The sequence below is a fragment of the Pelodiscus sinensis genome, chromosome 10 (assembly GCF_052426305.1).
Source record: "Pelodiscus sinensis isolate ZL-2025 chromosome 10, ASM5242630v1, whole genome shotgun sequence".
Lineage (NCBI taxonomy): Eukaryota > Metazoa > Chordata > Testudines > Trionychidae > Pelodiscus > Pelodiscus sinensis.
Window position 1 is genome coordinate 35,777,833 of NC_143061.1, and position 25,229 is coordinate 35,803,061.

The 25,229-nt window shown below is 44.3% G+C and overlaps 1 protein-coding gene across 6 annotated transcripts in view; it reads left to right on the forward strand.

Annotated features, from left to right (window-relative positions):
• The window catches only part of TRIP12 (thyroid hormone receptor interactor 12), a 183,630-nt gene that overhangs the window by 141,393 nt on the left and 17,008 nt on the right, over positions 1–25,229 (forward strand). For all 6 annotated transcript variants that reach the window (XM_075937625.2, XM_075937628.2, XM_075937629.2 and 3 more), the window contains 7 exons: positions 29–180; positions 1,235–1,377; positions 3,217–3,373; positions 5,163–5,261; positions 6,062–6,176; positions 7,401–7,555; positions 8,191–8,355. In XM_075937625.2, coding sequence (XP_075793740.1) covers positions 29–180; positions 1,235–1,377; positions 3,217–3,373; positions 5,163–5,261; positions 6,062–6,176; positions 7,401–7,555; positions 8,191–8,355 — 986 coding nt within the window. The remainder of the gene's footprint in view (positions 1–28; positions 181–1,234; positions 1,378–3,216; positions 3,374–5,162; positions 5,262–6,061; positions 6,177–7,400; positions 7,556–8,190; positions 8,356–25,229) is intronic.

Consider the following 25,229-nt stretch of genomic DNA (forward strand, 5'->3'; position numbering starts at 1 on the left):
AGAAATTACCCAGTTTTTCTTTCCTTAGATGGCGTGTGCCCTTCAGTGTCAAATCCTTTAGAAGCTTACCTTGTATTTACGCCGCCAGAAAATATAACATTTGAAGACCCCTCATTAGATGTTATCCTCCTTTTGAGAGTTTTACATGCTATCAGTCGATACTGGTATTACCTGTATGAAGTGAGTAATATATTTAATCACTTGGAAGACTTGCTTTAATCTGTGGACAGCTGTCATTGCTAAAAATACTGAGACAATACACAAACCTTTCAAATGGTAAAAACATTACTCTAAGTAGATAAAAAATTAACAAAGTAGTGAATGTTAGGGAATCTGTTTAGTTTAAGAGTTCATGTACCTCATACCTTACAAACTTCAAAAATATAACTGTAAATTTAGAATAATAGAACTAAATATATTGCTACTGCATTATTTAAGGAGCATGTCTAAAATTTTAAATGCCCTGCTCATAATTTAAATAGCAAGTTTTCATCAGATCTTATCTGTACACAAGATAAGTGCAGATTCCTGGGTGCTGTGACAGTTTGTGGTTGAATGTCCCAATAATCCCTATGTTCATGAAGATGATGAAATATCACAGGTGACCCTTTCCACTCCCACTGAAAATGCAGCATGAGTAATTAAAAGAAATTATGTAAAAAAGTTGCTATCTTTAAGAATGTTAATTGCTAGCCAGATAACCGTTAATTGATAAGCGATTGCTCGTCGATTAACAGTCTTCTGTTAACTGCAACATCCCCATACCATCTCCCCCCACCCCTGCATGTGCTCTGCATTTAAAACTTGGAGCGGCAGGCTTGCTCAGTCCCAGGCTGAGTTTTAAATGAAGAGCACGCAGGGGAGCTGCCTCTCTCAGCACTGGGAGGTAGGCTAGGGCCAGTCTGCGCAGGGAGCCAGTTAAAAAATCTCCTCCTGCCTGCCTCTCCACGCTGCTGCCTCTATCAGTGGCAGCAGCACTGGGTGGCAGTAGCCCCTGTCTGCTGTTGGGGGAAAAGGGACAGGGCAAGTAGTATGCGATGGCAGGGTGCTTCCCAGGACTGGTGCTGGGTGTGTACTTGTACGAGTCCCACCCCTGGGAGGCAGTATTTTAGTATCGGTGTAACTGCTAAGAATTGTTGTGGCTACATGATTACTAAAATAAATAATTTCTAACATCCCTAGTATCTTTGAATGCTTTTCTCAATGGATGTGTACTGTTTCTTTCATCTCACAGAATGCAGTTTGCAAGGAGATTATTCCAACCACGGAATTTATTAATAGTAAACTGACAGCAAAAGCTAACAGGCAGCTTCAGGATCCTTTGGTAATCATGACAGGAAACATACCAATTTGGCTGACAGAACTTGGAAAAACATGGTATGAAATGTCTATCTTTCTACAACACCTAAAAATTTTACTTCGGTTTAATACATCACTCTGCACTTGTACAGCTCAGTTATTCCCTCTTGTACAGCATACATAGCTGTGCATCTCAAAATAATGAGAATGGTATTTGTACAAGAGACTTCTCAGGCAATATGGTGGTAGAACGTTGATTCCCAGCATGTGGTATTGTATGATACAAATAATATTAATGGAAGTATGCAAACTTGGATTGATTCTAATTGTCAGTGGTAGCTGTGTGCAAATTTTTAGGTTACAGTTAATAGGGTAGTGCTCTTGAAAGGTTCAGCACAGTAATTGTGAGTTAGGTACGTCAACACCGCATGCTTTTTTGAAAATAAGGTATTCCAGAAGAAATACTCTGAAATAGCACAGCTACATTACAAAGAAGCCTCAAAATTAGTCCAAAGGAGGCTTCCCTAATGTGGGCGCACTACCTCGATGTAGAGCCCCAGGAGGCACTGGGGAGTAATTACTTTGAATGGCCCTGGGGAGTAGCTATTTGGAAATAGCAGTAGTGGAGCGTCCACACTACTGCTATTTCAAAATAGGTATTTCGGATTAGTCGTTATTCCTCATGGAGTAAGGTTTACAGAAGTCGGAATAAGCCTTCCATTATTTCAAATTTATTTTGAAATAATATTTTGGCTGTTATTCCGAAATAACACTGCTATGTAGATGTACCTTTTAAGGCAAGAGAACCTATCTCTGACTCCTGTTAGATATGTAGTGCATTGTTTGGGACACTTCTGTATTTTTTCCCCTGCTTGTGGCTTAGTCAAACCATTAGGATAGGTACTTTTTTCTTCATGGCATCTTCACTTTTATTCCTCTGAGTCTAAGCTCTGAGGTGCACCAGGAAGTTCAATCCAGCACATCACTCAAATGTACTAAAAAGTTTTAAAATACTTTGAGATAAAGGATTTTTTTAAAGTTATTTCCTTAAGTTGCAGTTCATACAGGAATGTGTAACTTTAAGTCCCTCTGGAAAATGAGGAAGTAGTAGTTAATAATGGTACAGTTGGTGCACCAGTAAAGTGTCTTCAAGGTTAAGATATTCAGAATAGAGTGTTTGCACAGATACAAAGCTCTACCCATGGATGTGGCTCTCCAATTAGAAATTGGTACCCACTGATCTGCAGGGCTATACTCCCAAGAGACGCTGCGGCCAAAGGAGACAAACATGATACCACTGCTCTCAGGAGCCAGCACTCCGTGCAGGCAGCTCCTCGTGGCTGTGTTGCCCCTGACCCCTCTGCCAGTGAGACTATATGACCCCAGATAGGAAATGTGGCTAGAGGCAGTGCAGCCACATGGCTAGCATGAGCTGCCAGCACTGGGCGCTTGTTCCTGGGAGCAGCGGCATCACATTCATCTCCTTTGGCTGCAGTGTCTTCTGGACGTAGAGCTCTGCAGATCAGATTTCTGTCTGGAGATCTGCATCCGCATTTGTATCTGCACAGGTTGTAATCCAGAAACTTGGGCTGTAGAGTTTTGAAGTGCTTGATTTTAGAAAAACATTACTTGTAAAATTAGTGCCTTTTTAGATATAGATAAGAAGGGGAATTGGTGGTGTCTATGTACTTCCCATTATTAACTTTCACTTTCTAGCCTTAAATACTTGAGCTCAAGCTTAGTCTCTTCTGTACTCAGAAGTAACCTTTACATCCAAAAAGTGACTTGTAAGGGATGACACAACTGGCCTAAGGCTCTCTAATTTTAACCATTATGAAATCCCTATTTAGTCTGTTTGAATTCTCAAGACTACAGATTTCAGTATAAACTAACTACAGTAATTCTAACTCTTCACAGCCCATTTTTCTTTCCATTTGACACCCGGCAAATGCTATTTTATGTAACTGCTTTTGATCGAGATCGAGCAATGCAGAGATTACTAGATACTAATCCAGAAATCAATCAGTCAGATTCTCAGGACAGCAGAGTGGCACCACGGCTGGACAGGAAAAAAGTAAGTAAGATGCAAACATCCATTTCACGAGGGAATGAGTAGTAGTTTGTCATCTGGAAATTGTGAAAGAATAATCCATGAGATGTTAGAGTGCGATCTTTGTGTCATTTTTAGTGAACACTGTCTATTGTACTAGTACATAACTCTAGTAGAATTTTGAGACCAGGACAGTAGTAGGGGTGGCAGACTGCCAAAAGAATGAAGCTTATCCCCCAATGAATTTCTGCTATTAGGAAGCAAAGGTAACTGGCATAATCCACATTTGGATCTTTTTAACAATTGGAAGCATTATCTGCCTGTGGAATATAAACTTTGTTGTTGAAAATATGTTTTATATCTATAGATGCCTTGCGTTACATGTAACAAAAGACAGGACTATGCAGCACTTTAAAGACTAACAAGATGGTTTATTACGTGATGAGCTTTCGTAGGCCAGACCCACATGTAGAAGTACTTAGCATTCTTTATTAGGCTTATTTATGTTATACCCATCTGACTCAGTGTTTTTCTATGGATTCTGGAAAAGGCACATCAATAGTATACACTAGAAAAGTATCTGTATTTTTAAGTATTCAGTGTAATGCATTCTCGTACAGGGTATAATTGTGAACCTAAGACATAAGAAAACGGATAGCCTTGGATATTTAACTCCTCCTGGACAACCATCAGACCCTAGTAGTTAGTTGTCCTGGACACCAGAGTGAGGAGACAGGATACCAGGAATGTGGCTTAACTAGGACACACCTTCTTAAGTAAAATATCTGGGATCTATAGGCAATAGCTTGTCCTATTAAGGTCATCCTTCCTTTTGTAATCCATGCCACATGTGAAGGGCATCAGTCAGCCTCTCAACTGCTAACTGGGTCCCCGCTCACTGGTAGAATCCCACTGCCCCTCCCCTCTTTTAAGGCAGAAGAGTACACTGAATGGCATGATGACCTAGTGCTAGGGCTGACAAACTTTTTCTGGTCCAGAGCAAGAATATTCCATACTAGTACATGCTGCTACAGTTTTAGGACTACCAGCATGTATTTGACAAGAAACAACTTTTAATCGTTTATATGAAGTGCTCACCAATGAGTAATACATATTATAAAGCAAATCATTTTTAGTGAGAATCATGGAAATATAGGAATAAAAGGGAATTTGAGAGGTCATTTAATCCAGTCCCCTATCCTGCTGAAGAATGACAGGTAAACCTAGAGCATCCTTAAATGTGCTTGTCCAGTCTTGTTAAACCTCCAGTAACGAAGATTCCACAACCTCCCTTGGATCCTCCCTATTCTAGGGCCTAGCTACCCTTATAGTGAGTGGAAAATTTTTCTTGCTATCTAATCTAAATCTCCTTGGCCACAGATTAAGCCCATTGCTACTTGTCCTAGTTTCAGTAAATGGTGGAGAACAATTGTTCACTGTCCTTTAAGAGCCCTTAACAAATTTAAAGACTGGGAAGAAAAGTAAGAATCTTCTCTTTTTTTCAAGACTTAACATGCCCAGTTAGTCTTTCCACAAAATGACATTTTCTAAACCTTTTATCATTTTTGTTGCTCTTCTCTGGAATCTCTTTTTTTCCATCTTTCTTGAAGTATGGCACTAATCATATTTCCCTAGTTTCACTTTGAGAGTATATTGCATGGGACAGTGCCAAGAGCTTTACTACAATCAAGATACTATGCCAACTTTTTCACTGAAATTTTGTTTCCAGTTGTTGTGACTGCTTTTCTTGCTAAGAAATTGAGATCAGCAAAAAAACAATTCTGTTGCCTAAATAAATGTTTCTAATGTGTAGCGCACTGTGAACAGAGAAGAGCTGTTGAAACAAGCAGAATCTGTGATGCAAGATCTGGGCAGTTCAAGAGCTATGTTGGAAATTCAGTACGAGAATGAAGTAAGTAATAGCTGTGTGACTGCATTAGCCCTTTCTTATGAAGGTTCATAGAACAGCTATGATTCTCCTAGAAAAACTTGGTCAGGCCCTTTCCCATCCCATTATTGGCTGCTAAAAATTCCATTCATTTATGCATATTTCCTCCTTCTAAATATGACTTTTCCCCAGTCCTCCAAATAGCTAGATGAAATGAGCTTTTCTGAGTTCTGAACTTGTCACTGACAGTGCATTTGCAATTGAAATATTTTCACTGAAAACTTGAAAGGTTTTTTTCCCCCCCTAATAAGCCCACGTGTATGTGTCTAGCTTGGTCACTAGGGGCATGTCTACACATCAGGGCTAACCTCGAAATAAGCTATGCAAGTCAAATAACTTATTTCAACTTTTGGTGCTGTCTACACATCAGTTATTTTGAGAGAGAGCACTCTTCTCCAGACTTCTCCTACTCCTCATACAATGAGGGTTACAGGAGTTGGAGTAAGCAGTCCTCCAGCTCAACATTAGTTCGAAATAACTGTTGTGTGTAGATGAGGACTATGTTATTTCAGAAAAATGCTGCTGTGTAGACATAGCCTAGGTGAGGTAATAAATATTCTGTTTAGTCTGTATCCCTTTGGAATTTATGATTTTTGCCCTAGATTTCTGCAGTTTTATTAGTAGTTTTTGATACTGGAAAGGCCTTTTCCTGGTAGAAGACATTATTGCACAACTCGCATTTAAATTATTGTTCAGCTTACACTTAAAGTAGTGTTTTAATATTCAGAACATTTTTAATGAAAAATTAACTTCTCTCTCTGAAGGTTGGCACAGGTCTAGGGCCTACACTGGAGTTTTATGCACTTGTATCTCAGGAACTACAGAGGGCAGACTTAGGCCTCTGGAGAGGAGAAGAAGTAACTCTATCCAATCCGAAAGGTAAATGCTTTTTTGATTATCAGTGTACTATCAGCTGCTTCAGAAACTGGGACTTCCAGGTTATAATGCCTTAAAATGTAACTCTAACCAAAAAAATGGTTGTCAAAAGTCACTTTTTACTGGGCTGGTTGCACTGTTGTCCTTTCTCAGTGGTCTCGGAGTACATCCCCTTACAGATATCTGGCCTCAGGCCTTTACCTCTTCTAAGGTGGAACTCTGCAGTTTGCTCACTGAGCAGGAGTTTGGATATGTTCACCTGGATAACAACCATAACTAATGCATAACCATAACTAATAGGAGAAACTGGAGTTGGCACTTGAAAAACATTTTTTTGGAAGCCTAAGACACAGCATGCAGTTGCAGTGAGAAAGAAACATCAGGATACTTTGTTTTGCCCAAGGGCATGCAGCATTTAGAGGCTCTAATTTTAAAACCTCTTCTAACTCGTTGTGTTATCTAAGATCAGTTCTTAACTCCTTTAAAGCTGGGTACCTAAAGACTGATTTGTCCCATTTCCTACTTGGCATCTCAACCCCTTTTCCTCCTTCTCGGTAAATGACATGCATTTAGGCAGGCAGCAGTTCACACTTGAACAGGGAAACAGTCATATACAATAAGAAGCAGTGCTTTTTTTGTGCTGGTATGGCACGGAATGGCGTAGTGTCACCTATTTTCCCAGCACACAGAAAAGGAAGGGCATTTCTCCTGTGCGTACCGACACCTGTTTTCCTGGGGCGGTTTGAAAAAATGAAGAAATAAAAATAAATGGACACTGTCAGAGTAGTCACTTATTACAATTTCCTTACATGCCCTAACGTTCATTCTGAATAAGAGTAGTGAAAATATTAAAATCCAAAACTTTGTTCAGCTTTGGGAAGTGAAAACAAGCCCATTTCTATTTCAGTTTATCCTGCAGTATTACAAGATTTTTTGTTTGATTTGCTAATGCTGGAAAGAATGGTTAAATTCTTTGCAGCTTTAGCAAATTAAACAATCTTGTAATACTGCCGGATAAACTGAAATAGAAATGGGCTTGTTTTTATTTGCTAAAGCTGAGCAAACAGTCTTGTAATATAGTGAAATAGAAATGTTATGACTTAAATAAACATCCAGTTTTTAAAGAATTAACCTAAATTTTAGACCAGAATGACTGAACCCCGTTTAATTCATTTTTGGAGTTAAAAAGTACTGAATTCACTACCTTCCTTTCTTCCCCCTTAACAGGAAACCAAGAAGGCACAAAGTATATTCATAATCTCCAAGGCCTATTTGCTCTTCCCTTTGGTAGAACAGCTAAACCAGCTCATATTGCAAAGGTTAAAATGAAGTTCCGTTTTCTGGGAAAACTAATGGCCAAGGCTATCATGGATTTCAGATTGGTAAGAATGAAATATTTTCTGGAGATTCCAATATTGATCACTTTGTCTTCCTGAATCTAGAGAGTCTAGCAGAAAAGCTGGTCATCTGTGAGTCTGATTATGGTTTAATATTGAGACAACCCGATTATGGTTTAATATTGAGAGAACCTGAATTTTAGCACTTGTATTAACACCAATCAGTTATTGAAAATGAAGATGAATTGTAGTGTTTTATTTATTTATTTTTATTTTTTTAAGGGAAACTTCACAATTACTTCATCTCATCTTTCCCTGGAAGAGAGAGTCCTAATTTCTGCCCACCTTGTTATTTGTACCTCTTTTGTATTTAGCCTAAAATTTTATATGAGGCTTTATATAGCAGTAAACATGGAAAATGCATACTTGCTTATCACCGCCATACCTAGAACTTTAAACATAATTCTGGCCTTTTTGTATTGAAATCTACACTTTACGTTTCTCCCAAAATACTATGTGTAGCATGCAACAAACCACTCTCTACTAAGCCAAAAATGTGTTGGAGAAGGTACCACTTAGGTACAGCATTGACTGTATAAAAATGAACATCAGAATTTGAGCTATTGAAACTATGTGGTGTTTAACTGTTTTTAAATTAACAGTGCTGCTTTGCCTTCTAGGTGGACCTTCCCCTTGGCCTTCCTTTTTACAAATGGATGTTAAGACAAGAAACTTCCCTAACCTCACATGATTTGTTCAATATCGATCCAGTAGTAGCTAGATCAGTATATCATCTTGAAGATATAGTGAGACAGAAGAAAAGACTTGAACAGGACAAATCACAGGTAGGAATAAGTGTAATTTATATAAAGGGAAAAATCAGCCTTGAATTTACCTATTTCTGGATTTTTGCCAGCCATAGTTGAAATAAGAGTAAACATAAGTGTCTCTTTAATATTACACAGGTTGGACCTTCCTGGTCTGGCACCCTCAGGACCTGACTGGTCCTGGATGAGGGATTTTGTCAGACCAGAGGAGGCCATTTTTGTTGCCCTGCCACCAGTCCCCCAGCCCAGCCACTAGCCTTCCAACCAGGTCCCCATCTTCTCCTGACTTGCTGGCCAGCCATCACTGCTGTGGCTTGGCTGGGCAGCCTGGCGCTGGGGTTCTAGGCAGCTGTTTGCACCGCGCACTGGGGGTTCAGACAGCTGCACGTGCCAGGGCTCCTTGGGCGGAGCTGTGAGCTGGGGCTCCTTGAGTAGTCGTGCGCGCATGCTGTGCCAGAAGTCCAAGAACAGTCCCAGCATGGTGTTCCCTGGGCAGCCCTATGCACTGCTGGGGCTCTTTGGGTAGCTGCGTGCATGTTGTATCTCCCAGCTCTGCTGGCAGCCACACACTGGGTCCTGCAACGCCATGTGTCAGCCTTGCTGCCACGTACTGGGTTGCCCCTATCCTGCCGGCCCCACAGGGATCTTTTCTGCTCACCCTCCACTAGGACTCTCTGGTCCTGCACCATCCATGCCAGACCATGGATGTTGCTGGACCAGAGAATCTCGGTTAAGAGTTTCAACCTGTACTCAGTTTATAAATTTGTAATACGCTAAATTACTACATTTATTATTATTTTATTCAAAATCTGCACCTCTGAAAACACCTAGCATGCATAGCAGTGGCTCCATGCACTACCCCTCGTCCACAACAGGGCCCGACCCCACAGCCTCTACTGGCCACAGCTCTCCATCACTGATCAATGAGAGCCCCGAACCTTCTCCCCCTGTTACTGCCTACTTTTCCACTTAGTCACTCTCCTCTCCTAGCAGTCATTTGCATGTACCACAACTTTACTTGAATTAAAAAACACAGATGCAGCTATATATTCCATGTGGGTGTGTGCACTGGAGTAAAAAACTTTGCCTAGCAGTACCCAGAGGGGCAGTGCCTGCAGCCATAGCCCCTCCAGTGGCCATATAAAAGTGTTGCTGCAGTTGTCCCAACCCCTCAGTTCCTTCTCACCACTCATGGCTAGAATTCATTTTTACTCTTCCCCCCCCCCCCCCCCAAAAAAAGAAAACCACCAAAAAACCAACCAAAAAACCCTTGTATATATAATAGTAGTACCTTAGGGTTAGTTACATATTAGTAGAGTAATTAGTTGGCTGCTTCAGCGGTGCCCTTGTGTGGGTTTAAGCATTGCCCGTTCTGTGTAGGGGTGATCTGCAACATCAACCACCATAGGAAGAGCTAATTATGTCTTGGCAAGGGACACACTGATGAGGTGTTCCATCTGCAAGTTGTTTACAAAGAAGACCCGGGCAGCAAGAGACTTGTAGTTGAAGCAGCACTTCTGGAGCAGGCAATGAGGCTTGTTTCAGCACCAAGATCTTGTCTGCCCAGCAATAGCTTGCACATCTGGCAAGTGGTGCAACCCCACACTCTGGTTCTATTGTTTTCCCCAAGACAAATAGCTGTCTTACATCCTCTCTGTGGCAAGGAAGAGGACCCAAAATATAAGTTGGGACAATTCTAGGGGTTGTGGAGACTCCTCCTTTTACCACGAGTGCTGACCAACACCGGGTTCTCTCTGGCACGCAGGATGGAGTAGGTCAGTCCAGCTGTCCTTAGATACCATGTCAGGAACAGCAAGCACCTATGCTGTCAACTTGGGTCCTTACCCTGGGGTGTCTGAGTGGAGTACCAAGATGTCCGCTCCAGTGCCAAGAGTTTCCATGCCATCTGCATACAAGGCAGCATCAGGCCTACTTTGCCCCTCTCCCACCCAGATTTTCCAATGTCAGGAGTTCTCTGGTGCTATGATTTCTGCTGGCTGATTCTCTTTTGTGCCTTTTGCCTTCTGGCTGTGTTGTAGAGCCTCCAGGTCTACAACCTGGACTGTAAACTATGGAGCTGAGTCCAGACTTGGCAGTGAAAGCTAACAATGTTGGAATCATGAGGAATTGGATAGATAAGAATTATCAGATTGCCTCTATAAATTCATTAGGCAGATTACCTGGCATTTTTCGGGTCCTTAACTGAAATAAGATTTGTTTTGGTCGTTTAAATAATTGTTCTGGTGTGCGGTTGGGGTGAGGGGCGCAGTATGCAGGCTACCCCAGGAAGAGAGGACAAAACCAGCCTTCTCCCACTGAATCAGCTTGGGGCCACGTGAGAAGCGCCTGTCCACAGCTGCTGCAGTGGGCACAGCTGGAAGAGGGGTACATGTTCCCGGCTAGGGGACGGACAGACATGCAAACAGAGAAACTCTATGATCTATATATAGTAGATAGCTGTCCCTTTCTCCACCCCTGGTCCTTGATGGCCCAGTGGGGTTACAGCTGTCCCATTTCCCATCTCTGGCCCTTCACTGTCTCATGTGGGCATTCTACAGTATAACTGCCTGTGCTGTCAGACTCCTCCCTTTCCATTTTATGAGAAACAGTCAAATTCTAGGCACATTGTATTATCCTGGCACACCCAAAACCTGACCTTGCTTTAAGTCATAAGAGGAAGCTGAATACCAAATTTGGTGGTCCTACCTCTTATCATTTAGCTCTTACCATTTAGAAGGAGTTCTTGAATAAATGGATTCACAGCCGGATGGACGGACAGACAAGCACATTTCTAAAGTGTATATATGAAGAAGATAATGCTACAACTTGAACAATGTGAGCAGATCCGATTGCCACAACTAAAAAAAAATATTTTGGAATTGGAAAAAATACAGAACTGGGCAACAAAAATGATTAGGCTTATGGACCGCTTCTGTATGAGGAGAGATTTAAAAAGATTGGTCAGCTTGGAAAAAAAAAATGATTAAGAGGGTATGAAACTTTATAAATTTATGACTGGTATGGAGAAAATAGACATGGTAATGTTTCTTCTTCGGGTCGTGTCCCTGTAGGTGCTCCACTTCAGGTGTCGGGCCCCATCCTGGTGCTGCAGGTCGGAGAGTTGTTAGCCGTGGTTCGGCCAGCCCGTGCGTTGTTCGCACGCTTCTGAGCGTGCACAGGATCCAGCTCCCGCCAGTTCCTTCTAACCATCCAGAGGTGGCAGGTGGCATGAACGGTCTCTCCTCCTTTCCGAGAAGAAAATTGGTTAAAATTTACAGTTAGCCGTTAGTTAATAGTTGTTACAGTTATCATTCCATATTACAGTTTAAAAAAAAAAATTCTGTCAGAATGCCAGGGTCACCCGGTTTTAAAAAGTGCACTCTGTGCTGCAACGCAATGCCTGTGTCCAGTGGGCACTCCATGTGCATAAAATGTCTGGGAGAGGGGCATATACCCCAGAAATGGCCCAAAGCTGACTGCCCGTGCCAGGCCGACTGCGAAATGCACCTGAAGTTACTCTTATTTGACAAGGCCCTCCAGCCCCCTCAGCAGGAAAAGCTGGATGCATCACCGCCCGCAGCTCCACCACGAGGTACAAAATTTTCTTTCCGCTCCTCTACTTCACGCCGGAGTGTTGATAACAGACCAGGGACCTCTGGCATGTGGCCATCCAGACATGGGGAGCGCGGTACAAGATGAGCCGGTGCACCTCGGAGCCTAGCCCTTCTCGCCACAGGGAACGGGCTTCTGAGGCCGTATCTCTAAGACCTATGTCGGCCCCGGCTCCATTGAAAGACAAGCCACAGGTACTGGTTTTTGGACCTGTTTCAGATGCACCGAGACTGGTGCCCGTATCGGCACCAACCGCTATGGCACCGGCTGCCTCAGCACCACGAATGCTGGCTCCGACTCTCCCACCCACATCGGCGCCAACGGCACCGCATGGTCCTATGGCACCGGCTGCTTCTGTGGCACTACCGGTGCCATCTTCCTCTTCTTCATCTGTGGCTCTGTCAGTGAGTGTACGCAGAGAGCACCCTTCATACTGTCCAACTCCGTCACCACCAACACCGTTACATAGCAGATCTTCCACTCCATCTGCTCACAGTATATCGGTGCCGAATATCTCTTGCCAGAGTGCAAGTCCTTCCCTGGTGCGCAGAAAGGCTACAGGAAAGTCAAAGCGCATAAGAACGCCATCACCTAGCCCTGAACCACCGGAGATGCTTACCCGTCCACAGTCTCCGGCTTCGGTCTTGCATCAGGAATCCCGCATTACTACTGTCTCCCATCACGGATGTTCACCACGGCACACTATATCACCTTGTAGATATCACAGGGATTCACGATCACTGTCCTACACCTCTCATCGATCTCGCTCACCCAGGTCACTTACGAGATCATCTTATTCGAGACACCATTACAAATCCAGAGATCGTACTCACCAGGGTACTCTTCCAGACATCACTACCATGAGCGCTACCATCAGTGCCATTACCATCGGCGCTTCTCATTGGGCCATTCGTCCTCCAGGTCTCCACGCTGTTATTACTCTCGATCCCATAGTCGATCTAGACTGCCAACACTGCCACCTGATCCAGTGCATCCACCCACGCCATCGGGAGATGTCCCGATCACTCTGGCTCAACCAGAACCACCAAAAGTACCAATTTTGGAACAGTCTCAACTGCAAGCTAGTTCCATAACAGACATGTCCTCGTCATCACCTGATGATGCAGTCTTTCTGGATGATTCTTCCCCCACTGACGATACCCGTCAGTTTCACGACCTCTTCAAGAGGGTGGCGGAATCACAGGATCTACATCTTACTGAAGTCCAACAAAAACAGCATCTTCTCCTCAAGAATCTACACTGGTCCCATAAAGCCAAAATGGCCTTGCCTTTTGATGAGGCAATTTTAGAGATTGCCGACAACATCTGGCAGATGCCTGCATCCGTGCAACCCACCCATAAGAAGTTTGACAAAGTATTTTGTTCTGAAAGGTACGGAATTCTTATTCACTCATCCCCAGCCAAACTCACTGGTTGTTGATGCAGCACAACAAAAAGCCACAACGCTCCAGCATAGAAATGCATCCGCAGACAAGGAAGCCAAACACCTTGATCTCTTCGGGAGAAAAGTTTATTCTTCTGCCACCCTTATCCTTAGGGTGGCGAATTGTGTGGCGCACCTATTGAACCACAGCTTCGATAGCTATGCTAAAGTGGTAATGGCTCTACAACATCTACCTGATGACATGCGACAATTGATGAAGTCTGTGATACAGGAGGGCTACATAGTCTTAACAACAGCCCTGCAAATCGCCTTGGACATCGCTGGCGCAGCCGCACGCGCCACAGCGACATCAGTCATTATGAGGAGATCATCGTGGCTGCAATTAGCCTCAGTCCCCAAGGACTTACAAGGCAAAGTGGAGGACTTACCCTTCGACAGGCAGAGTCTATTTGCCAAGAAGACTGACCAAGTCTTACACTCCAGGAAAGACTCCAGGACAACGTTAAGGATTCTAGGGATGTATACGCCCCCGTATCACCGTAGACGTTACAACAACAGCAAAGAGGCAGACCCCGCCTGCAAAAACGCAGGGTGCTGTCTAACAGGCACAACCCCCAGATCAACCGGCAGCAGGTTTGACGGCCAGATTGAGGGACTGTGCAGCATCCCCCTTACCTACCCTCCGGAAGCACACAAACTGTTTCACCATCGTCTCAGACCTTTCCAGCGCAGATGGACATCCATTACCACAGACCAATGGGTACTAGAAATAGTAGCATCAGGATACTCCATATCCTTCCTCTCTCTTCCCCCTACCACCTCCCCAAACCCATCCCTTTTCAGGAACCCATCTCATGACTATCTTCTAATGCAAGAAGTCGAGAGACTTGTGAAGATGGGGGTGGTAGAGACTGTACCCAACCAATTTCAAGGCAAGGGGTTCTACTCCAGATACTTTCTCACGGAAAAGAAGTTGGGTGGATGGAGACCCATCCTCGATCTGTGCAACCTCAACCGATATCTAAGGAAACAGAAGGTCAAAATGGTGGCCCTTGCTTCCATACTTCCAGCACTAACTACAGTGGATTGGTTCACGTCCCTCGATCTACAAGATGCCTATTTTCATGTCACAATCCATCCAGCCCACAGACGTTTTCTCAGGTTTGTCATAGGCACACAACGTTTCCAGTACAAGTCCTCCTATTTGGACTTTCCTCAGCACCAAGGGTCTTCTCCAAGACCCTGTCGGTAGTGGCCGCAAATCTACACTGGCACGGTTTAATGATCTTCCCATATTTGGACGATTGCCTCATCAAAGCACAATCCTACAATCTGGCACAGCGTGCAACCGACCTAACAAAGATGATGTTTCCAGACTTAGGCCTCATCCTCAATCTGCCAAAGTTGTCACTCACACCTCTAAGATCGCTCGTGTTCATTGGGGCACGGTTAGATTCTATGATGGCCAAAGCCTATTTGCCTATAGAGGATATGGACTCTTACTCAAACTCTTACAATCAGTCTAAAGGTCCCGATGATTGCTTGTCTTCATCTGCTTGGGCACATGGCCTCCACCACTTACGTAGTACGATATGCGAGGCTATGTCGCAGGCCCTTGCAGCACTGGTTGGCTTCAGTGTACTGCCCAGGCAACCAGGACACCCACAGACTGGTCTAGGTTCCGCTGACGGTCAAGCAGTTTCTCGAGTGGTGGACGTTACTGGTCAACTTGCTCACCGGGTTCCCATTCCACCGTCCTCAGCTGATGGTGCAGATTACATCGGATGCGTCTCTCGTTGGTTGGGGAGCGCATTGCGAGGGCAAATTTGCTAAAGGCCAATGGAGCACACAGGAATCTCTCCAGTATTCAATGTCTGCAAAGCCTTCCTCACCCAGATTCGAGGGCAAACAGCTCAAATACTTACCACAATACCACCACAATGTATTATATCAACCTCCAGGGCAGAGCGTGTTCCAGATCCCTGTGGGCGGAGGCCATAAAGCTGTGGAACTGGTGTATAACCCACAATATCACCATTATCAGCATATATCTTCCAGGCAAACAGAATACACTTGCAGATGCTCTGAGCAGATATGTCTTTCCCCAACACAAGTGGGAGATTGACCAGGAATTAATTCAACGCATATTCCAACGGTGGAGACGCCCCACTATAGACCTCTTTTCAACACATTGGAACAAGAAATGTCCACAGTATTGCGGGCCTGGGACCAGGATCTTTTGGGGATGCATTTCTTCTGACCTGGGGTCATCACCTTCTCTTTGCCTTTTCTCCCAATTCCGCTTATACCGAAAGCATTGGAGATTACTACCCTCGATTGAGCTATAGCGATACTTATAGCACCGTTCTGTCCCAGACAAACGTGGCTTCCTATGCTGCTACAAATGTCCATAAAATCTCCATACCAGCTACCGAAACAACCCAATCTACTCAACCCGATTTTTTTCGATACCACAGGCACAGATCGACAGGTTGCACCTCACTGCGTGGTTCCTAGATGGTTCCATGGTACAGAGGTCCTCTGCTCCCAAGAGGTCAGGCACATCCTGCTCTATAGCAGGCGGGACTCCACCTGCAGAACTTGCCTTTACAAATGGCATCGATTCCACGCCTGGTGTGTAGACAATCATTGTGACACAGTTCATTCCAATCCACCGCATCTTGGATTACGCACTGCACCTACATCACACGGGGCTGGCAATCTCCTCGATTAAAGTGCACCTTTTAGCAATCTCTGCGCTTAGACAACCAACAGAAGGATTATCAGTAATGTCTCACCCACTTGCAAAACGCTTCCTGAAAGGACTGGAAAATCTACATCCTTCACACAGGACACTTCTGCGCTTTGGGACTTGGAACTTGTACTTGACACGCTTACATACCCACCCTTTCTACCCTCAGCTACCTGTGACATAAAATTACTTACCATCAAACTGGCTTTTCTCTTGGCCATAACTTTGGCCAGAAGGGTAGAAGAGCTGGTGGCACTCTCTGCCAACTCTCCATACACACTATTTACTAACACAGGAGTAATCCTTTGGCCTCACCCGTCGTTTTTACCTAATATGAAACTTGGAGTTTACCTTAATGAACCAATCATACTCCCCACATTCTGCCTTAAGCCACACCCCTTATCCCACGAGGCTCGCTTGCACACACTCAATGTCTACAGGGTGTTGGCTTTTTACTTAGAAAGGACTCGTCCTTTCCGTCAGACGCAACGCCTCCTTTTGTGTTCCGACGAAAGAACAAAGGGACAACCACTGTCGTCACAACGCATTTCCAAATTAATTGTGCACTTCATCACAAAGTGCTATAATTTAAGAAACAAGCCTCCTCCAAGCTCACTCACAGGCCACTCAACTAGAGCGACAACAACATCGCTCGCGTTCCTTAAGGGCGTTCCGATGCAGGACATTCGTCGTACGGCCACGTGGTCATCAGACATGACATTTGCTAAGCATTACAGTATTGATGTAATCGCTCGAGACTCTGCAGTAGCCTCTGCTGTACTATCCACAGCAAGAAAGCAGTAACTCCAATTCCACCTCCATACACACAGCTACTGCTCTGAATTCACCTGAAGTGGAGCACCTATGGGGACACTACCCAAAGAAGAAGAGGAAGTTACTCACCCTGTGCAGTAACAACATTTCTTTGAGGTGTGTCCCCCCGTAGGTGCTCCACAACCCGCCCATGTCCCCTCTTTGAAGTTTCCTCTTGTGTTTTTTCAGGAACGATCTGATTAGGAGGAACTGGCGGGAGCCGGATCCCACACATGTTCGTGTGCTTCTTAACAACATGCACCCTGCGCGGGCTGACCAAACCACGGCTAACAACTCTTCAACCTGTGGTGCCGGGACGGGGCCCGACACCTGAAGTGGAGCACCTACGAGGGGAAGGGGGGGGGGGGCGCACACCTTGAAGAAACGTTGTTACTGCACAGGGTGAGTAACTTCTTATTCCTTCTCATAACATAAGAACTAGGGGTCGCCTCATTAAAATAGGCAGTAGGTTTAACTAAGCATAGTGTGAAGAAATACTTTGTTTTAATCTGTGGAACTCTCTGGCAGAGGATATTGTGAAGGCCGAGACTATAGCAGAGTTCAAAAAAGAACTAAAATTCATGGACGATAAGTCCATCAGTGGAAATTAGCCATCCTGTCAACTGTGGGGAAAACAGAGGCTAGGAACACAGAACAGGGTGTTACATCCCTACCCATCTGGCTATCTCGATAATTACCTGGTCATTCCTTCTGAAGCACCTGGCCATTATGGGAAGAGAAGATAGGGGACTAACTGGACGATTGGCCTGACTTTGTATTGCCATTCTTATGTGTAACATGCTGCCTTTCAGTCTGTCTTCTGTTCCCTGACTTTTTACCAAGTATATATGATAGTGGTAAGAATGTGCCTCAGGAAGAAGGGAATTCTCTTGAGGTCCCTTCCAATTGCATGATTCCAGGTCTCTGGCCAAATAGTTGCTGACAAGCAAGTCCACAGATGAAGTGCTTTCTCATGTCCAATGCACACTGTGCCTACACAGTCATGTAAGGTGCATCTAAAATAGTGGGGTATCAGCATTGGATCCAACCGAATGTATTTAACTCATTAGGACCTTGATAAACTGAGTTAAATAGCATTTCGACCAACTGAGTGATTCCAGGTGAGCGTCCATCTTTGTTTGGAACTGCAGTCATAACCACAGCCTAAGTGTTCGTCAGGTTGCTAAGCCACATGTCTATGTGCACACAGGTAGTCCCATATGCCAAACTACTCCTGTCTCATTCAAATAGCTATCCCTTGGACATGCTACTGTAATTTTCCCTTACTGATACTTAGAATGATGGATAATTCTGGACAGAGTATACCAGAGTGTTCATTTTGCTCAGCCTCCACAGATCAGGATTCGAGTAATGGATGCCTCCTTAATAAGTTGGGGAGTGTAACTAAACTCTCTTGAAAGTTCAAGGCCTGTGGTCAGACCAAGATGCTTTTCTGAGCATCAGCCTGAAGAGGAATGACGTTCAAAGGCAGTCTGCTTAACCATAGGAAGCATCTTCCAGGGCAGCCTGTTACGACTAACTATATATCAGAACCATTTCCATTTGGCCTAAGGCAGGGAAGTTCAGCTGACACTGGCTTGTATTCAGGACATCTTGTAGTCCTTGTTACCCCTTCAGTCTTCTGGCTTTGCACTAAGTCCATTACGAGTCCACTTAGCAGCGATTTTGGCACTTCATCCAGCTGACCATGGGAAGTCAATGTTTTTAAATGCCATGGCAGTGATGTTCCTTTGTGGGATCTTCATTTGAATCTGGCAGCTTTTCTCCTTTTTGTGTCAGAAAACTGCCTTCCTTGTGGCATTTAAGATGTGCAACGAGAGTGTGATATATATGCTTTCAGGTGGAACCTCCTTGCTTAGTCTTCTGAAAATTCCTTTAACCCTGCAGCCACACTCTAAAGGTTTTTGTTTGTTTTTTTTTTTTAAATCAGAAGTAGTTTCCCAGTTTTATCTGATAATATTCTTCCCTAAATCTCATTCAACTCCAGAGTACCACACACTGGATGCCATGCAGTTGTCTAGCTTTTAATCTGAATAGAATTAAACTGTTTATAACCCACCTCACCTCATCTGTTTTAATGTGCAGACTGATGTCAAGTGATTTCTGACTTCACAGATAGTGTCTAGGCATATAATTTCTTGTATCATGACAATATACAAAGTAGCCCAGGCTAAGCCTCTTTGAGGGGTATGGGCTCATTCTATGAGAGTTTGGGCAACATTAATTGTATTTTTAAATGGTATTCCTGTGTTGGACACTTCCAGGGTGGCTACTTGATCCTCTGTGCATACTTTTGCAAACCACTATGCCATTACAGCTGCATCCAGATCAGATGCAAACATCAGGAGGTCAACCCTGCACTTGTTCCTTAAATGGATTTCAAGCTATACCTCTTCCTAGCACCCACAAGAAGTACAAGGCAGCATCAACTAAAAGAAGAAATTATTACCTATTTGTACCTGCTGTTTGAGGTGTGCTGCCAGAGACATAATCCATGACCTAGTTTCTGATACTTAAGCTTCAGAATCTGTACTTCTGATACTTGGTGGGAATGAAATGAGGGCACTGAGATGGCAACATATTTATGCCACATGGAGATGGGCTGCAGCCACATGACATGGGTGCTGCCCCTATAGTATGATGAGACACTGTATTCCAGCTTCCATGCACTGGGTACATGCCCACCCACATGTATACAGATGTGCATCCCATCTTGAGCAAGTGTGGTAGGTAGGCAACTCTTTTTTCTGGTGCCTGCTGCATATTCTATCATACTCAGATTACAGGTTCCCAAAGTACGTCATCTTTTGGGAGAGGTGGGCTGGAACATGTGCGCTGCTTTCTTTCTTTAGATTTCTCCTTCAGCTTGGATTTGAACTTCGTGTTTGGGGTGAGTGCTTGAATTCAGTGACGACAACATGTCCTCAGAGGTATCCAAGGACTTGTGATGTTGAAATTTTCTCAAAAGATAATTTCTCAATGGCTTTAGCATGTTGTGAAGTGTACACTTACACGCATGATTGGAGACTTTTGTCATGTATATCTGCTCTTTAATTCTGCATATACTCTTGGGTAGGAGTTTATATAGGGAGGAGCAAACCACTACCGGTTCCATGTCGATCTTTCAGCCCTTCAACTGCCCCAGTGGTCTTTAAAAAGATCCTCTGAGATGTTGCAGCCCATCTATATCAGATAGGACTATTCCTGTTTCCCTCCCTGGACATCTGGCTCATTGAGTCACTTTTTTTCCCCTCAAGAAACAGTCAGACCCTGTATCCCCACTTCTTGGGCCTCCACTTAGTCATATTTTTACAGTGAATATTTTTACAGCAAAGCTCCCTTTATACTGCCAAAATAAGCCTGCCTACTGATAAGTTTACTATACTGTCCAGACTCATTGCCATGCTACAACAGCCCACAAACCACAGCAAGAGCTTGCCTTTGACTCTCAGAACATGTGGCAGCTTGTATATTTGTAATGTTCCTTTGAAAACTATACTTCTGGTGTCTTCAAGTCTGGTTCAGGTCTGTCTGCATCCCTAACAAGCATTCTAACTATGCAGCTAGGAGTTCTCAGGGCCATTCACATTCTCAAGTGGTGGAAGAGATACCCAAGAGCTGTGTGAAAATTCTTCTTATGTCCTTTTCACCCAAAGGTTATCACATCAGATGCCTTCCTATAAGGCAGGTGCCTTGCTCCTAGGGACAGTTCTCATTATCAACATTCTTTAACTCTAAACAGTTCAATACACGTGGCGTGACTCAACCCCAGGTGTCACTCTGAATGATGGGTGTGTGTGTGTGTGTGTGTGTGTGTGTGTGTGTGTGTGTGTGTGTGTAATCACCAAAGAGGAGAATGTCCCAGTACTTAGGCATGGGTGCCATAATGGAATTGGTGCAGATTCCACCACATAGTAGCTCATCTACCAAGGCTACAGAACATCATAACACACTTCCCTAAGCAGGTTAGGGAATCCTGAGTTACAAACAACATCCAAGTTCCAAACATTTGCACATGGATGCAAAAGCTTGCCTGCCGCCTCAGGGGAGCAGGCAAGGAGCGCACAGGTGGCTGTGAGATGCACAAGTGGTTGCCTGAGGACTCCTCAGTGCTCAGACAGACAGCAGTGGAGAAGGAAGGTGGTTAGAAAAGGAAACTGCTGCTTCTCTCCAGCCACCAGGTGCATAGCTGTCCCCCGCTCCTCCACAGTCCTCTGGCCTATGCTTATGCTGCTTGCCACCTTGGTGAGCGGGGGATTTGGGTGCAGCCCATAGGGGGTTGGCCAGGAGATGGGACTGGGGGGTTACCAGAGTGGGTGCTGAGCCAGTGGGGAAGAGAGGGTGGCAGCAACCGGGGGATTCCCTTAAGTTTCATCATTCTACCACCTCATTTTTCTCTAATTAAACCTTGCCTTTCTTCAAGCACCACATTCAAGGTTAAATTAAAAAAAACTAGTATTTTTCATTGCAAATCAGCTGCATTATGGGTTAAATAAGCTATTTTGGGCTAGCCTGGGAATCTAACTAAGGGTACGTCTAGACTACATGCCTCTGTCGCCAGAGGCATGTAGATTAGGCTACCAGACATAGTAAAATGAAGCGGCGATTTAAATAATCGCCGCTTCATTTAAATTTACATGGCTGCCGCGCTGAGCCGACAAACAGCTGATCAGCTGTTTGTCGGCTCAGCGCGATAGTCTGGACGCGCGGGTGTCGACATCAAAGGTATTTGTCGACCACCCAGGTATACCTCATTCCAAGAGACATACCTGGGTGGTCGACAAACACCTTTGATGTCGACACCCGCGCGTCCAGACTCTCGCGCTGAGCCAACAAACAGCTGATCAGCTGTTTGTCGGCTCAGCGCGGCAGCCATGTAAATTTAAATGAAGCGGCGATTATTTAAATCGCCACTTCATTTTACTATGTCTGGTAGCCTAATCTACATGCCTCTGGCGACAGAGGCATGTAGTCTAGATGTACCCTAATACTTACAACGTTCTTTCTTTGTGTCTGTGTCCAATGTGAACAGCTGACATTTCTGCATGAGGGGCTACAGTTTCTTCGGAAATGCTGTCTGCTCACCCCTAGAACCATTGTTCAGTGTCTTAAATTTGTTTAAGTAAGAGATCTGTGGCCATTCTCCTAGAACCCTCATAGCCAAGACAGATACAGTTCCCAGATCTGGGTTGAATGTTTTTGTATTTGCCTTGGGATGGCTCTCTGATGGGCAAACATGATTGTCCTCCAGAGATCCATTCTGAATAGTAGAAAACATACCACAAGGAAAACTTACCTACAGAAGCAAAGATGTTTTCAAGCCTTCTGTGCAGAACAGCCTGTCTCTGCAGGTTTGGCTAGGAAACTGTAAAGCGCTGGCACTTCAGTTACCCCTCCACCCACTGTCATGCTGCTCCTGCCCTCTGGCTTGGATCTGCCCCCCTGGGAGCCTTCTGCTTGCTGTGCAGGAAGGAGAAGAGGGGCAGGGCTGATGTCTGGATATCGCTCCTCCCCCCCCACTTCGGTACCTGTACCCTATCTACACAGAGAGAAGGGGATGGAGGGAACTTGGCAATGCAAATATCTGTCACTCTTGTACACTGTGGGTGTGTCTCATTCTCTCCCACACAGTGCCCTTCACTTGCATCTTCCAACCCAACACATACATGGGGGGTTGTTGTTACTACTTTTACTGCTTGCTAAGCAGGTTATTTTTGGGTTTTGACTGGTTTGTGCATTTCATAATTTTCTTTTCTCTCTTGCGCTTAAATTTCATACTTTGATTACTGAGTTCTAAAATGCCTAACCTGTTGTGGATGGAGTAATTATCCCTGTGGTAATGACTGCTTATGGAAGTGGCTGCCTGGCTGGCATGTCACTGAAGCCCCTGAGAATGGCAGAGCAGGAGGTCTCCACATGCTGTCCTTGCCTGCAGACATGGCTCCTGAAGCTCCCATTGATCAGTAATGGGGAACCGTGGCCAGTAGAAGCTGTGGGCTCAGTGCCTGTAGATGAGAGGCAGCGCATGGAGCTATTGCTGTTCATGCAGGCTGCTTTCAGGAGTGGTGCAGGGCGAGGGGAGGAGTAAGCCTGCCTCTTAACCCCACTGTTCCACCATCCGGAAGCAGTCTCAGTTAAATGGTGCCCAGCTGGAGTCTGCATCTTGAATCCCTGTTCCATCCCTGAACCCTCTCCTACACCCAGTCTCCTGCCCCAGACGTGAGTCCCCCTGCACTCAAACTCCTTCCTAGAGCTTGCATCCTGAACCCCCTCCTGGACCTGAATTTTCCTGCCCTGGGCTAAGCCTGAAGCCCCTTCCATGCTCTGAGCCCTTTGGCCCAAGACCAGCGCCTGCACTCCAGCCCCCTACCCAGCCTGGTGAAAGTGAATGAGGCTGAGGGAGGAAAGGAGATGGAGTGAACAGGGTGAGGTCTCTGAGAAGGGATGGAGCAGGGGTGGGGCCTCAGAAGGTGTGTGAAGGAAGCTGGGCAAGGGTATTTGGTTTTGAGGTAGAACTTACATCACACTTAAATTGAAAAAGTGATCTTTTTGTGGTTAAAAAGATTGAAGACCACAGAACTAGGTTACCTTAACGGTGAGGTTTACCAGTTCTGGTTAATCAGTAGGGGCTGGAGCAACTCAGGAGCGGGAACAGCATCAGCGTGTCCTCCCTGGGAGCAGGGACAGCAGCCCTTGCTGGCCTTGCTCCTGGAGAGGCGGCTTTGCTGCCGGCTCTGCAGTGTAAAGTTTATTTAAGCTTTACACATGCTGCTGTCTCTGCGGTATTACTGTTATTATTTTTAGTGGTTACACAGTTGCATTTTTTACCACATTTTTACATCCCTAGTATAAACCTACCTGAACCTCATGGTACTGGGACAGATAACTAACCTGTGCTGCAGCTGTAGTAAATGCTGCTATTTTTAGCATGCTAGCTCAGAGGTCAAGTTCCAGTTTGTGTATGTGATCTTGGAATCACACCTCTGTCTCATAGCGTTTACATATGCTTAAATAGAAGACTTAAAGGTGGATTGAAGGACTTCCTGTGCACTGCTTTTGATGTTAACGATGTCATTCACTGTTGAAAGAGAAACTCAAAAGCGTACTTGTTCCACGAGGCGTACAGCTAGTTTGGATTAGAAGCCTAATCTGAACTAGCTAGTCCGTGCCACGTGTAGCCGCGCAGCACGGAGTCCAAACTAGCCAGCATTTAAAAATGGCGCCGGCCAGCTTCATGCAAATGAAGCCCGGGAAATTCAAATCCCAGGCTTCATTTGCAAGTGCGGATGACTACATTACCCCTGCTAGTTCGAACTAGCGGGGTAGTGTAGACATACCCTCAGTGTTCAAAAAGAACCCTTTAAAGTGAATTAAAAAATTTAAATTTGTAAACATTTCAAAATTTTAGGTTAACTGCCTGTGCTAACTTTACACTATTAACTGCCTAAAGTTAACACAAGCTATTAACATACAATTTTAAACAGTTTTACTAATTTAAATCTTTTCCATTTCACCTTAAAGGCTTTTTAAAAAAACTTTTACAACAGGGTTTCCTAATCTGTTGCAAGAAAAACCTCTAAGCTTGCTAAACTGTTGTTGGGACACTTACATCTTTGTATGTAATGCAGCTAAGGCACCTTTTGTGTTGCATAAGAAAACTTAAAACCACTCCACAGATTTCCATAAAGCATCTGTTAATTTACAGATTTGTGCAATAAATACTCCAAATTCCAGTTTTATTTGTTTTCAGATATCTTTTGAAATGTGTGTATTTTTAGACTTCTGTGGATTTTCCATTATTAACCATAAATATCAACAACATTTTTTAGGAGAATGGTGGTAGATTTTTGACATGACATTTTTAAAATTAAAAAAACCCCATACTTTGTCATTTTACTGCCAGCATATTGGCACCTAATTTGTTCCCCACCTGCCGATAGGAACTAGTAGTACTCACTTTGAGTCCTGAATTTTCATTATGTATTGTCATGAACATGAAAACTTACTATTAAATGTGCAAGTTTGACTCTTCTCCCCCTCTCTTCCCCAAATGTGATTTTTAATTTCCCAACAGTAAAAAGATGGAAAATAGTATGTGTGCTTATTACAGCCCTCATTTACAGTAACAATCTTCTCCTCAGAAAATCAATGTAATTCTTGGCTTTTAAGTTGATGGCTTCTATTTTTGAAAACCTGTTTGTTGGCTTTAAACAAAGCCTTGTTTTTTGTGGTGGTGTTTTTTCACACCAGTCTTTGCTATGTGGCTGCTTCTGCTTCTGAAGTAAAGTA